Below are 15,958 nucleotides of genomic sequence, written 5' to 3'. Positions count from 1 at the left end.
AAAACAAATATTTAGACTAAATAGCTTAAATCTCATAACATTATACATTTATATATATATTATTTTTATTATTTTGACTTTTCAGCCATGCCTGGCTAAAAAATACAGAAGTTACAATCATGCAGCACATGTGCACTCATGTTACTGTATCAAATAACATAAAACTGACCTTCGGTCTTTACAAAGTAACCTGTTTTGGCTGTGTTTTATTAAACTAGTACTTTGCAATACAGTCACATTTCAATTATTATATATATTATAGCTATATAGAAATAAGTTCTTAAACTTATTTCTCTTAAAACATGGAACAGTAAATAAAGAAGTAATGCAAACAATTATCTCTTCTAGTTACAACCTTTGTACTCGGTCGCTAAGCCTTTAAAAATTTTGCATGTGGAGGATATTAATCAAAACACAAAAAAATCATAAATTACCATATCAATACTATAGAATTCCACTATAATTTATCAAGCTTAATAACTAAGATGTATTTTAGTCTAAAAAAATATGAAATTTCGAGCAGACTAAAGACACAACCTACCTTCCTGAAATTTTGGTTCAAAAGAAAGAAATGGCATCCTAAAAATTTAAAATGGCCAAAAAAGCCACTAGGAGACATTCTGAGCTTCTAATTGGTTATTCATGTCATATATAGAAGTACGTTTATATAAAGGAGCGTTTCCAAAAATAAAAAGAGTGTTGGGCAGGGTGCCAGTGTGTTTGATTTATTACATGAGCAATATCTTAGCAAATAGAAATGATAAAACTTCTCATTTTATATTATAGCTTGTCAATATCGCTAATTTGAGTTTCTAATTCATACATTCTAATTCATAAAGTTAGTATTTTGACTTCACAAACATCTAATCTGAACCAGGGCTGCTTTCAACATACCATGTGACACACAGAAATTGATGTATATCTGTTTTTTTTATATTTACTTTTAAATTAAGAAATTGAGGAATGTATAGTATTAAAATTTGAATTATAATCTACAGTTTGATACCAAACTTATTGACACAGATTCATGAAATAGTAGTTCAATAAAATTTTGAATGCAAGTCAACAAATGAGATGACATGGCCTTTCACCTGTGACCCGTCTCAAAAGAGTTAAACTCCTTAAACTTACTGCCTTCACAACATCTGAAGGCAGCCTGTTCCAAAGACCAACCACCATGTTAGAAAAATAAAACTGTCTTAGCTGAACATAACTCCTACCTTGCCAAAATTCATATTTGTGTCCCCTAGTCCTATGATTCTCACCATTAAGTATGAAAAAAGATGATGCATCAACACTATCAATTCCCTTAACAATATTAAACACTTCAATCAGATCCCCTCTAATTTTTTTTAAAGGAAAACAATTTGAGAGATTTCAGCTTCTCCTTATATGACAACCCTTCCATCCCAGACATCATTCTAATAACCCTTCTCTGAACCCTTTCCAACAATTCAATGTCTTTTCTAAGGTAAGCAGCCCAAGACTGAACACAAGATTCCAAACATGGCATAACCAGTGGCCTGTACAGTGAAATTATAGCCACTTTAGACTTGTATTCAATATTTCTATGGATACAACCTAAAATCCTATTTGCCCTACCACTAGCAACGGCACACTGCTTGGATGGCTTTAGAGACTGATCGACTATTACACTAAGATCTCTTTCCTACTTAACACTATTAAAGTTATTCCCATCTACATTATACTTATAATTCAAATTATGATAACTTACATGCAATATCTTGCATTTATTATAATTAAAACCCATCTACCATTTATATGCCCAACTCACTAAATGATCTAAATCCTTTTATAAACCAGCAGCATCATCTTCACAACTAGCAACACACAAGACCTTAATATTATCTACAAATTTAAGTAACTTATTGACTATTCCTTCATCTATGTCATTCATGTTAATAAAAAAGAGCAAAGTACCCCAATGAACTCCATTTGTAACAACCTTCTGCTTTCATCCATCCAGCCACTCTTCTATCCAATTTGCTAACTTATCCTCCACACCTATAGAGATCATTTCTTACAAGCCCTTTACGTGGCACCTTGTAAAATGCTTTCTGAAAATCCAGATACACCAAATCCTCACCCTCATCTAAATAAGCAGTAACCTTTTCAAAGAATGTCAAAAGACTTGTAAGGCAAGATTTTCTTTTAGTGAAACCATGTTGACTATCCAATAAAATTCTAATCTTTGATAAATGACTTTGCAAAGCATCTTTTAACAGACTTTCCAAAACTTTTCACACAACTGATGTAAGACTAATGGGTCTATAATTACTGGGACAATTTTTATCACCTCCTTTGAAAAGAGGAGTTACATTAGCTAACTTCCAATCCTCTGGTACCTGCCCACTATTCAAGGATTGACAAAAAATAGTAGTAAATGGCTTACATATCCAATCTTTAACCTCCTTCAAAACCCTTGGGGAAATATTATCTGGCCCTGGAGCCTTATCGTTTTTTAAACTTTCAAATTTTTCTTAACCAGCTCAGAATTGATGCAGTCATCTTGTTTGATCTCATTTCCATTTATCAACTGTTCAAGATGTAGAATACTGCTTAAATCTTCGTTAGTGAAAACCAAAGAAAAAGCATAATTTAATAACCCAGCCATCTCATAATCATCAGATACTAGCCTTCCTTTATCATCCCTCAAGGGTCCTACCCCAATCCTAACATTTTGTTTACCCTTAATATATTTAAATAAATCCTGTTAATTTTTACATTTTCAGCCAACCTTTTCTCATACATCCCCTTTGATGTCCTAATTTCCTGTTTTTCCAACTTTATTGATCTTTTATAATCTTCTAAATCTCCTAAATTGGAATTAGTCAATTTGAGATGGATGGGAGTTTCAAGACTTGTGGCGTGCATACAAATATTTTTTGCATTTTAAGAGTAGCACTGAGAGAGAATAGCTATTTATGTGAATGGAGGTAATGTACTGTATCACAATCTGGCTTTATTATACTTTGGAAAGGTAAATAAACATTGGGCCAATTTGTTGCATACTACACATATATATTATTTAGGAAAGCCAAAAATTAAAAAAAGAATACATCAAAAAGTAGGATAGTGCAAACTTTATGCTATATATCCAAACATTAAATGAAATATAATTAAATGTAATTTTATGGGGGATGAAAAAAAAGAAAAAAATTAATCGCAGCCAGAATACAAATATCCTACACCAGGGCACAAATCATACGGTGAGTCAACATGTAATGTGCCCTGGTATTTTTAAGTACTGGCATCTATCCAGGTTAACCTCAACTTCACCAGCCTCAAATGTTAAACAAAAAAAAGGAGCAGATGAGGGTGCTTTAGCCCACAACTTTTGCTGTCTGCTGTGAGAAAGTGGTTGTTCACAAAAATAAAGTAATTGTAATAAAAAAAATATAATAGATGATATCGGTAGGAGAGACAGCAAAATTGTCCTTGAAGTTAGTATACCAGCCCCAAATATGATGTTTGGACACAACTACCACGATGTTAAGGTATTACTATACTAAGCCAAACCAAAATTATTAGTATAGCTCCCATCCTTTTCATATTACTATCTGGATTTTCAATGGTTCTAAAGAGATCTACACAGTAGCAGGTCTTCTGTAGGGAAGGTTATATAACTACCACTACATTAATCTGTCTATACAAGATATGAAATGTCCAATAAGTAATTCCAACTACTTCCCCTTATAAGAAATTTTAGAAACTATTTTTTATTGTTCATATTATAATTTTGTTTAAATCACAATTTTTAAATTTGTATAAATATATTTTATATTTATTATAAAATAATTTAAAATAGTTAATTAAAATTTTCTCCTTGGACATATAAAAAATCAGTTTATGTACTAATATATTAATATTAGATTACTACAAATTCTACAATATATAAGAAGCTGTGAGTGTCTAATGCTCTGTAGGCATTTGTTGGTACATTACTGTTTGAAGAGGGAGGTCCAAAAATTTGAAATGTAAAATCATTCTTTTATCATAAATGTTAATATTACATTAATTATTATCTTAATGTTTAAATCTAAATACATTTCAGTACTTGAAACAGAAGTGTTCTTAATCTGTAAAATATGGATTTGTTTTAACATCAAATTTTTTATAGCTTTCAACAAGTTGTTAATAATATTTTCTTTAGACTTATTTCTGAATTATTAATACTAAACAAATTGTCAATATATCTGTATGTTAAGGAAAATAATTCCAGATTTGAAAAATGATTTATAAATTTATTTTCATAATAATGAAGATATAAATTGGCAACAGAGCTCGATTAATTAGAGCCTATTGGTATACCTATTACTTGTTTATAAATGTACTTATCAAAATAAATATATTTATTATATATATGCAAAAATTTAATATGCTTTTAATCTTATTGACATCAAAAGTTTGTTTTATTATAGGTAAATCTGTAAACTCATTTATTAACGAATTTGTCATTATTACCAAATTATTAAATGCTATAGATGTAAACAATGTAGTAAAGTCATGTTTGAATTGTATCTACTAATTGTGTTTTATTAAAATTTTCTAGAGTTTTTAAGACAGGTTCATTATTTTTAATCATCCAGAAATCATGTTCATTACTTGCATTTTGTTGTAGTTTAACAAATAACTGATTCAGTAATTTGCATGTTGTTTCAGTATACTATTTAATGAAAGAGAAATAAAACAAAATTTAATAGGAGATTTATGTAATTTAAGTATCGCATGTAAATATAGTAATTCTGAATGTGGATTTGTTTCAACATCAAATGTTTTATAACTTTCAACACGTTGTTAATAATATCTTCTTTAGATTTATTTTCCAATTTAAAAGTTTGTGTAGTATCTATCTCATTAGTTATAATTTGGGCACAAAAACATTTACAGATAAAGCCAAATTTACAGTTGGCTTTATCAATAGGCACAATAATATATTTCTCTTGTATTTTACAGATTTTAGCTTTAAATTGAAAATTTTTTTATATCTATTGAATTATTAGTTGAATTAATAAAAGTTATAATTTTCCTATACTGAAAATGAATTTCCAATAGGTACACACATTGATAAGGAGAAGGAACTGGTGCGAAGAAGTATTCCCCAAAAGTATCCAAAGTATACCCCTGGAAATGAGAAATTCATATCCAAAGATCAGAAGAGTGGAACCGCACCACTTCTGGGTCAGGTATACTCTTCATCCAACTGTGGAATGTGTAAGATATAAGGGTGGAAAGTGAGAGGGGCACATCTGAGTGAGAGAAAATATGGCAGGAAAGTGATCCTAACCATAGAAATATACTGTAACTCAATCCCACAGTGAGAAAGGTGGGTAAACAAAGGATGCACTCCAAGGTGTAGAGTTGCTAGGGTGTGGTAGTTTGTACTCGGTAAGTCAACTACATCAAAAACCTGCCTGCGGAATATCAACATCCGCACGAGGGTAGGATGAGGATCATATCATCTTCACCTTAATCTCAAGAACTGGGGGATTGAGAACCACTCTGATTCCCAGGAATTGAAAGGATGTCTATCACAAGCAATCAACTCCCCCAACAGTGAAACAGGCCAGGACCATCCAAAAGATAATAACATCCCTGTAAGAAGAGAGGATGAGGGATAGCCAAGCATAGAACCTGAACACTTCCATGTACAACTGTTGTGACCCACAATAAAGATGGAGGAAATCGGGGGGAAGAAGACAGACAACCCAAAACCTGTGTGAGAACTTACACTGATTGGTTCACTCATAGTCCAAACCCTGTGTGTGGGGTACCGACATCCATGCGAGAGTTGGATGAGGGCTCCCAATCGAAGGGGTGAACAGCATTCTGACATCTCACTCCATTGTCATTGGTTATCAGAACACCACTGCCCTACTCTGTAACTGAATGGTTATTGTGTGGAACTCATTCAGCATAGTGCTTCCATGGTCAACAGCCCCAGCAGCTTAGAAGTGGAAAGTGGTAAGGACTCCCATACTCCACTCAAAGAAAGGAGGGTGACAATGCAGTGGAGAGTCCAGAGGAACATTATCACCTGAGACAGTGTAATGGGTGACCACGAAAGCTTATTTTGAAAAGCAGACCATACCAAATTATTCACTCCAGGCATGGTAGGGATGGGCAGCAATCTTCTTCTGGTTTACCCATGCAGTCCATGGGTGGTATGACCATGTTTATGAAGCAAAATATCACGAGGTCATGCACCTACAAGCGATCTTGTGGAACACCTCAACCCAATATTGAGGGTGTGAAGCCATGGAAAATAAAGTGCAAGTCAACATGGCTGGACAGTGTAAAGAATACCTGATCAGGCACCACTCGCCACAGATTGGGATCCATGGGATATAGAGAAAGGCTCTTGAAAGAAAGTATGAATAAAACTTTACCAGTTAGAGTTGTACAGAAGTCTGAAGAATGGCCACAGGTGGCAGACAAAGCCGCAATATGATGGAAATGGTGAGAAATAAACATACTAGGTGTGGTCCATATTCCATACTGTAGAATCTCCTCCACTGGATGATGAAGATGAGAAGCAACAGTGTTTTCTGATGCAAGAACACCTGGAACAAATTCCGGGAGGAATAGGTCAATCAAACCAAAAGATAGACCCAATTGGTAAGGGGGAAAGATCACGAAGGGAGGAGGATTGCCAGAGGATAAAAAATCAGGAACATTTATCCCACAAGGAAGCAGTAGGGGAAATATAACAACAAAGAACCTTGACCGGGCAAAGAAGCCTATCTGGATCCAGTCGAGGGTAAAGATGGGAAATAGGAGAAAAGGAGGAACCACTCTCCTGAGCTGCTGAGGTCTTTGGAAGAAAGGAATGATAAAGTAGAAGACAGGTAGGGTGATAAAGGGTATGTGAAATGTCAATGGCAAGCAAATCAGACCATTGACATCCCAATCAGGAAGGGTAGGTTGCCTGGGTGGTCGATGTATCCAGAAGGAACGCATGAGTATGTTGAGGACATGGGAAGTAAAAACTCTACGGTATTGGGAAAAATGAAAGGTATGGGATAAAACCACCCAATATTCTGAAAGTGAGGAGTTCTAAGACCCACAGTCAAAGAGCCACGTGAGAAATTTCTCCACATGAGCCACAGTAGGCCGGTCAGCATGAAGCCCGCTAGTTGTAGACCAACAATGGAATACCTTCAACTTGCGTTGGGACACTTCCATGGAAGATGGTTGGATGGAACCAGCTAATAAGGAAGCAACTCAATGTGCGAAACCGAATCTTCTGGCCAAGGACCAGACAAAAACCAGGCGTGAAGACACAGGACGTGAAGGGTGGGATGTAGGCACATGACATGCAATAAGATGAATGTGATGTGAATGGACCCAGTATAAAAGATCCAACATTGACTCATGCCACCTATCCATGAAGGGATATATCCATGAAAAGATGTAGATCCAGACATGGGGGAGGAAGCGGTACACCCACCAAAGCATATTGTCTCGAAGGGAAAAAGGAAGGATAATGGGGATGGAAAGAGGATCTTGAGCAAGGTTCCATCGATTGTGGAGCACCCACTGAAAAGATCTCATTTGGGCTAAACCGAGGGGGTTCAGTGATATCAATTATGACTACATCCCCAAAAGTGATAGAAGTCGTAAAAAAGAAGGCTGGGCCCGACTGATATGAGTGTTGAAAATGACCACCAAATGGACAAGCTATTGAGTGGGTCTGAGGACGGACTTCTTCAGTTTGATCAACCAGCCCACCCAAGTTGGGACATAAATGGCAGCTAGAAAATAACATTGCAAGTCAGAAAAGGGCCTAATGTCTATTTTTTTAACCCTAAAACTCTGAAGGAATTCTTTAGACATTTTAAATAGCTCCTCTGATTTACAATTTCCATCATCAATTGCTCATACCTACACAACAAAAAGAGAATGCTCTCTGATACCAGTATCTATACCAACATATACTATAACATTCTGTACCTTAGAACTTGGCAAGCAAGTTCTAGACCTAGTCTTTCTATACTTCCCACTAAAAATAAGCAACTGAAGCTTCAAATTTGTAGTACCTAAAATGCAAAACTTCTAAAACACAGAAGAGTAAGGCCTACAAAAATGTTTTGGTTTTTATCAGCACCTTCTATATAACATAAATAAATCAACATTGATATAAAAAACCTATTTTTAAATTGTTTTCAGGCAAAGCTATTGTTTACACTGAACAAATAATACAATATAATACAAATGTCCAAATAATGCTAAAAACAAGTCATTTTAAAACACAGAACGCTAAATTTTTAGAATATATATATTTACATTTGCTCCATTTATCAATATTGATCTTCTTTCTATATGTGTGTTCATATACAACCAGTCACCAAGCTTTACAGCCTAATCACTTTCTTGGGTACTATTTAATGGAGAGGAAAATAACAGGGAAGATGATTAAAGATGCTTATTGAAGGAGACCATTAGTTCACAATATACAGTGCTGCTTAATTCAAATTGTATGTTGTTGTTGATGTTGAGTTGTTGGATAGGGTTTACAGAAGAGCTACAAGGATAATACCAGGTTTGAATGGATTATAGTATATAAATTAAATAGGTTAAATCTCTTTGGACTGAGGGTAGGGGTGGGTGGGTATGAACAAGATTTTTATGATTGTTTCATGTCTGGAATCTATAAACCCAAATGGAATTTCATAAGAAACATATAGGACACTAAAAGTTGAAAAAACAGGTAATTGGCCTATGGAATAATTTGTTTTCAGTTTATGAGAAGATTGGATAAGTATTTTAGAAATCAAGATGGTTATAGGAAAATGTAGTTTGGAGGAAGGGTGATTGCAGAAAATGGGATATAGTAGCCAAAAGTGGCCTCCTTACTAAACCCTGGAAATTAAAAATAAAAATTATATCAGATTTGTCAACAACTGTCAATCAGAGGTTAATTTGTAATGGCATATCCTTAGTTTCCAAGGGAGCAAGCAGCTGAGCTTACCATTATAACATAACATTATGACATAAAAATATATGAAAAGACAACCTGAAAAAAACAAAACAATTTTAACCATTGGTTCTCTAAAAAACTGAAATCTACAGATATATTGTTCACTTATAGTACATGAATAAATAATAAACCTCTAATTTCTCATAAATGAGACACTAACATTAAAGATCTACTTGTCCACAGTGAACTTATGAACAACATAAAACCAACATCTGATCCTCAAGTTGGTACATACAATTGTCAGAAGCAGATGCAACGCTCACCTTTACATTGATCATAGAACATCTGTCAGAAGCCCCAAATCAGCATATTCTGTAAATAGCCATTTCACCTGTTCATCTAAATGTTTAATTTATAGTATTTTTTATAACAATTGTGAACAAACCTATATAGGAGAAACCAGCCATATGCTCACTGAATGCACAGGAGAACACTTATATCACATCTTGACTAAAGATAAAGATAAGCCTATAGCTCAGCACTTCAACAAAGCTGATCATTTCCTGAGTACTTTAAAATACTTGCCCTATAACATGCCCTTTCCAACATCACTCAAAAAAGAAATAATTTTGAAATTGGGTTAAGTCCTTTAGGTATTAACAAATGGTTCAGCTTTTATCATTTTTAAAACAACCTTCATTTATTACTTTAAAATTTATTTTTATTTCAATGTTTTCTTAAACTTGTTCTTATTGACTGTTTTTTTGTATATGTTTAATAATTTTTATTACCTTATTTTTAATCACTAGCTCTTTCTTTAAGCTTTGTTATCCTATCATCACTATAGTTTAATTCTCACGTTCCTATCTCACATTACATTCTGTTTTTAGGTATCGTTTCCTTATATAAATATCCCAGTAGTTTGTCATTAATCAACAGGCTTGTTTCTCAAAACAACACCAACAAAATAAAATACAACCATAGTTTTTTAAAGTGATTTATCTCCAAAAGTTTAATTCTTAAAAAATAGTCCAAAATATTAAATCTACATTATTGCTTTATAAAAAAGGGTAAGTCATTTACTGTAATTTCTATGCACTTATTTTTTCCTTGTTCAAAACCTTTCTGACAGAAAAATTATCATAAAACTTGGATGTTAAATTTAGTATTACTGAAGGGCTCATGCAAATCTATATAAAATTGATATTTACAAATATGGGATTGAAGAAATGGTATGCCAGGGCTTCAACCCAACAGTCATGCACTGAAGACTTCCCCAATGCACTGATTAAAACTTTCACCATTCAATTAATATAAAATTATGTCAACAGCCTATGTCACTTAAAAAATTCATTTTTTAAACTAAGTGTTCAAATAAATATGTTAAATTTAAAACTTATTTATAAATCCACTTACATCATGAAGGTAAAACATTAAAACCTAAATATAAATATCCATTTTTAATTTTTTTATGTCTTTTAGTCTCAAAACCACATGTTAGGGTCTTTCTTTTATGTATTGCGTTATGGCGTTTTGTGAAAAATCTGTACGTGATGGAGAAAAATGGATATCATTATCAGATTCAGCATACAAGAATTACTGTATAACATGGAAAAATTTCAAGACAATAAAGCCATTGCAGGCCTGTGTTACTTTTGTAAGTCATGGTTAAGCTGAACAAACTTGAATTAACCAAAATAATAATGAAGTCATGGCAACAGTTGATTAAACTAAACAAATTTGAATTAATCAAAAATAATAACGAAAAATTGTGATGGCAATATTTCAATTAATGGAAAAACAGTAATAGTTGGAAACACTAATTTTGATTAGTTACTATTTTCATGAAAATAACTGATTTAGTCATAATTACAATTACTGGATAACTCGATTAACTGAAAACAGTAACAATTGGAAACACTAGTTGACTAATTTCATGATGTTAGTCCATTTAATCATAATTTAGATTATTACTTATTTTACAACATCAATTGACGTATGCAATGCTCATAGGTAATCAGTTATATTGATTAATCGAGTTAATCACCCAGCTCTTTGTTAGCAACTTATACATGTAAAAGGAAATTTCTCATTACTCAAACAGTTTTGTAATTCAAATTGCTCACTGCAAGTGGGGGCAAACTAATAATTCCTAAAACTTCAATAACAGTCTAAAATCCAGGATTGAAAAAGACTATTAATAAACTCTAAAACAACCAGAATTAAATGTCAATGATCTCTTGTTTGAATTGAGAATTTTGTTAAACCTGAAATACCATTTAATTTTCACTGATGCTTTTACATTAAATTATTTTGACAATTTTGGAAATTATACCATTTGTATATACATTTTTTCAAATCAATTCTTTAACTACTGATGCTGGTTATCTACATGCTGCAGAACAGAATATCAACTTTGTACCACTAAAAGGGGAAACATTTCAAATTATTGATTTTTTCTTTTATAGTACGAAATAAAAAAATCAAGTTTTTTAAGTTTAAGATTCTCACTGAATATCTACATAAATAATAAACTTGCATTTGTCAGTTTCTCTGTTTGGAACTTTTCTTGCAAATTTCTCAATCAAATGCTACAAATCTCATATCATTAGGCTTTTGTCCAAGGAGTCCCAGATTGCATATTGGCTTTTCCATTCAGAATCACTTTACCTATTTTTTTGCTTAGTCAAACTTTTTCATGCAAGGAATATGCTACATGATGGCACAATGTCATTGCCATCACCTTACAACTGGCTTCGATTTCAACTTTAGTTTTTTCATTACTTACAAAGTATTTCACATAAACAATACTTAACCCATGTGTAACTTCCTAAAAGAAATGAACATTACACTAAATACAATTGCTATGGGCTTACTCCACATATTTAGGTCTAAAATATGCATGCACAGTTCATTCAAAATCGTATGCTTATCACTTTGTGAACACGCATTCAGATGTTTCTGCATATTCAGCTAAGTCTGCCTTCATTACAACTTTACATTTACTTTACTTTCCATTAATTTAGCTCTGGTTCATTTCATATACTGCAATAAGCACGTTCAGCTACATTTTTCTTTACTACAGGTTTTATTCTTCATTTCTGTGAGCTTCGTTTCAACTCGTAAAACCACGTCATACACTGAATGCTCATAACTGTTTCACATTCCGTACACTATCATAAATACCATTACTATACTATATTATTTACTTTATGTGTAGTTTTTTTATTAAATAAAGTTATGTATGTGTAGTTTTATTAAAGTTACATATGTATAGTTTTATTTAATAAAGTTGTCTACAAGAGTCTGTTTGTCTGACCACGTTAGATTTTTTCAAATAAACCAGGATTTATCAGTCTAACACACACCTGCAAGGTACCACTACGAATGAAAATGATAAAGTACGGAAAAATCAAGTGAATGGCATGAAACTACTGCAAATGTTTTGCAGGTTGTGACTAGTTATAAAATATATTATTACATCAAACTTTCTACTTCAAGTGCATTAATTTTATTACAACACCATTATTATTTTGTTGAACTTATTTCTATTCATAATACTAAGTTTTACTCATTGTTCTCAAAATCCTGAGAAAGGACAACACTTCAAGAACTATACAGCCTCAAGTCTGACATGGTAAATAAAAGATGGGTAATAAGCAACCATTCACCTCTCTTGCATGCACTGTTTGACAATTCTCAAGGCACATCTCACTCATCAGTTCTTGCTGAATATTTATATATGTTTGTCTGATTATGCTAACTCTGTGTTTTAAATTTTGAAGATGGATCAGGACCATAAAAAATGATAGACAAGAATATGGCTGGACTCAAGTCCACATCTTCAATGCTGCCTGAGGACAGATTCCACAGGACTGTCCACTGTCCATCATTTGAAGCCCCCTTCCCAAAGTACTAAAAATAAATACTTGAATAAACAGAAGTCAAACAAAAATATATAATTTCCTTTAAGAACATTTAAAATTCAAATATTCAATTGTAACACCTCTAAGTTGTCAGCCATTTTTCACACCTCTGGTCTGACACATCAAGTGTTACACTCCTGAATGACCATTTCTAACTGTCACACCTGAATTGTCGGCCACTACTGATGACATTTCACACATCTAATGTCACACTGTGGGATATCATATAATTTCTTACATTTTGACAACTATTTATTTTGTGCTTCTGGTTTAACAACAATTTTTTTTACAAATGGATTAATAACATAGCTGTTTCAATAAAGATTTAATAAAATATAATTTCTTCATAACTATTTCCAAAGAATATCTGTATGCTTTATGAAGTATAGTCAAGTTTATTGGACAATAATTATTTTCTGTCCAGGATGCAAGCAACACCAATTTTCTGTATATTTTGTCAAGTGATTTCATCTAAAACATCATACAATAAGCCCATGTTGAAAAGAAAAGTCTAAGCACACTGGCTATAGCTTTGAGAATGTTATGCTCAGTTCAGTTAGTCTTAAGTCCATATAATATGCCGACGATTCAGAGTAATAATGCTTGGAGATGGCTCGAATGGGTAATGAAGAAAAACTTTAATATAAGTTTAACATAACAGCAAATGTACAACGTTTCAACAAGGTACAAGTAGTTTACAATGACACAGATGTATATATACAGTATAGAACAAATAGGTCACATGACCGGATATTGTTGCATGACTCAGACGAGATATCTTGGCACCCTAGGGTGTTGGTAATTGAACAAAACAACCATACTCTAAACCAACATCCTGGGGTGCCAAGATATCTCTTCTATGTCATGCAACAATACCCGGTCATGTGACCTCTTTGTTCCATACTATATATATATATATATTTCTCTGTGTCGGTGTAAACTACTTGTACCTGATGATGACAAACCTTGTCAAAACGTTGTACATTTGCTGTTATGTTAAACTTATATTAAAGTTTTTCTTCATTACCCATTCAAGCCATCTCCAAGCATTATTAGCCTCAAGATGGATTCCTCGTCATCGAATATGAATGCATATAAAACTTCATTAGAAAGGATAAAAAATAAAAGTACATATATTAGATATGCTTACCAACATTGTGTGACCACACTGTGTAAAAATTATATTTGGCTTGTCCTAAGTCCATACACTAAGCTAACAATGTTAAATAATCTTTATAATAAAAAAAAAATTATTACTACATGGAAGAATCATCAACTTAAAATACTAAACATTAAAAATAAGTAAACAATAAGAACTAATAAATAAAAGTAGATATTCTAATAAACAAAATTTGTCCTCATTTTGGTAAAATTATCACTTGTTTAGGAAAGAGTTGTAATTAATAAACAAAGCAAACAATGAGAATTTTTTTTAATAATAAAAATTAATAACAATAAAAACTAAAATTAGATTTAATAAACATAACAAGTAATATTAATCAAAGTAACTTTGAAGAAAGAACGGGGGTATAAAACTAACTGTTGTTGCTTAGAAACGAATAACACTCATTGCCCCTAAAATCTGCTAAATTTGAAAGAGCTAACTCTATAAGAACTATGTTCACTCTCAGAGTACATGCAAAGCTCATGTCACTGTTAGTAATTCTATTATAAAATAACTGAGGGAGGGTACACATTCTTTAGGTGTCACCAGCCCTGCTAATAGTAAGAATTTCATTGTTCTCTCCTACACAGTCAGTTGCATATAACATTAGAAAACATCAGGCACCATGACAGCGACAGGTGGGGGATGAAGGAGAAGTAATCAGACACATCAACAGGTATAAGGGGTCCTAGAGAGGCCAGAGTCCCAGAAAGGAATAAGACCTCTCATGTATCGGAGGAAACATGAAATCATTGGAAATCAGAAGCTCTGTATTTCAGAGACTTGATAATAAAAAGAACTACACTCAGTATGAACATATTCTGCCATGGAAATTGCAGTGATGGATAAAATTAAAAGAAAATTTGATTGAACAGTACCAGAAGTTTAAGTTTTAACTTTAAGGATAATAAATACAATAACACTAACAGAAAGATTATGCCATTTTACTTATAATACAAAAAAAAAACAGTTTTAAATCTATCTGCACAATGGAGTGAAAGAAATGTGGGTGATGTTACTATGTCATTTTCAATAATTGTTTTATTTATATTATTATTGCTCCACAGTTGATTAATAAGTTTATTATAAAAATCATTAATGTAAATGTTATATAATCATTTATTTTCCTTACCTTCTTTGCTAAGTTTCGCATTTGACATAGTTAAAGCAATATTTGTTCTCGATATTGTCTTCACTATAAATATATAGTGGAATAGAGATATTTAGTCTACCTATACCACGATATATTTAAATTTCAATATATATTTCAAGTCTACATAATGACAGTCGTTCATCTTTTCAACTATCGTAAAACAACGTTTCGAACGAGATGTTTAAGCGCCAAGAAAGGCCACACTCAGATAGATGATGATCTATGAAAAATAAGCAAAAATGTGATCAAAATACATAATAAAATTACATTTTAAAATATTTTGTTCAGTAATATACAGCTTTTATTTCAAAGCTCAATGCTTACAGAACATTATAGAGAATTTTTAGAACTAAATTATATATATAATGCTAGAAATGAATGGAGTCTTTATTAATTTCATGTTGCAACAAACTGTACTTAAAACTACACAATTATTCAATTATATAATTTTTATAATCTCTTTAGATATTTATATTGTTACGTCTCCGTCTGTGTTGATTGATTTTTCGTAACTTCGTTCCGACGAAACTTAAGCGACACAAGTTCTTTCTTAATAAAAACTGGTTTATTCTTTCCGAATACAACTTTACCGATACACTTAGTCTCAATACTCGCGCTAAAACAACACTGTAACGAACGAACGTTAACTTCAATAATACCCTGTGACTGCAGTTCAATTACTCACTATCTACCCACACATTACATTCCCCTCTTTTATATACCAGCCTACCCCATAACTAGTAAGAACTAGAACATTCGCCAAAGTACATGAT

At 32.5% G+C, this 15,958-nt stretch overlaps 1 protein-coding gene across 2 annotated transcripts in view; it reads right to left on the bottom strand.

Annotated features, from left to right (window-relative positions):
• LOC106472936 (cytoplasmic protein NCK2-like) overlaps positions 1 to 15,336 on the bottom strand; it is a 42,429-nt gene extending 27,093 nt beyond the window's left edge. For both annotated transcript variants that reach the window (XM_022402482.1, XM_022402477.1), the window contains exon 1: positions 15,165 to 15,336. In XM_022402482.1, the coding sequence (XP_022258190.1) occupies positions 15,165 to 15,192 (28 nt within the window). In that variant the 5' untranslated portion in view covers positions 15,193 to 15,336. The remainder of the gene's footprint in view (positions 1 to 15,164) is intronic.
• Between the last annotated feature and the right edge of the window lie 622 nt (positions 15,337 to 15,958).

Source organism: Limulus polyphemus, unplaced genomic scaffold, assembly GCF_000517525.1.
Source record: "Limulus polyphemus unplaced genomic scaffold, Limulus_polyphemus-2.1.2 Scaffold125, whole genome shotgun sequence".
Classification (NCBI taxonomy): domain Eukaryota; kingdom Metazoa; phylum Arthropoda; class Merostomata; order Xiphosura; family Limulidae; genus Limulus; species Limulus polyphemus.
The sequence above is the reverse complement of the archived record's forward strand: the minus strand, read 5'-3'. Positions and strand labels throughout refer to the sequence as shown.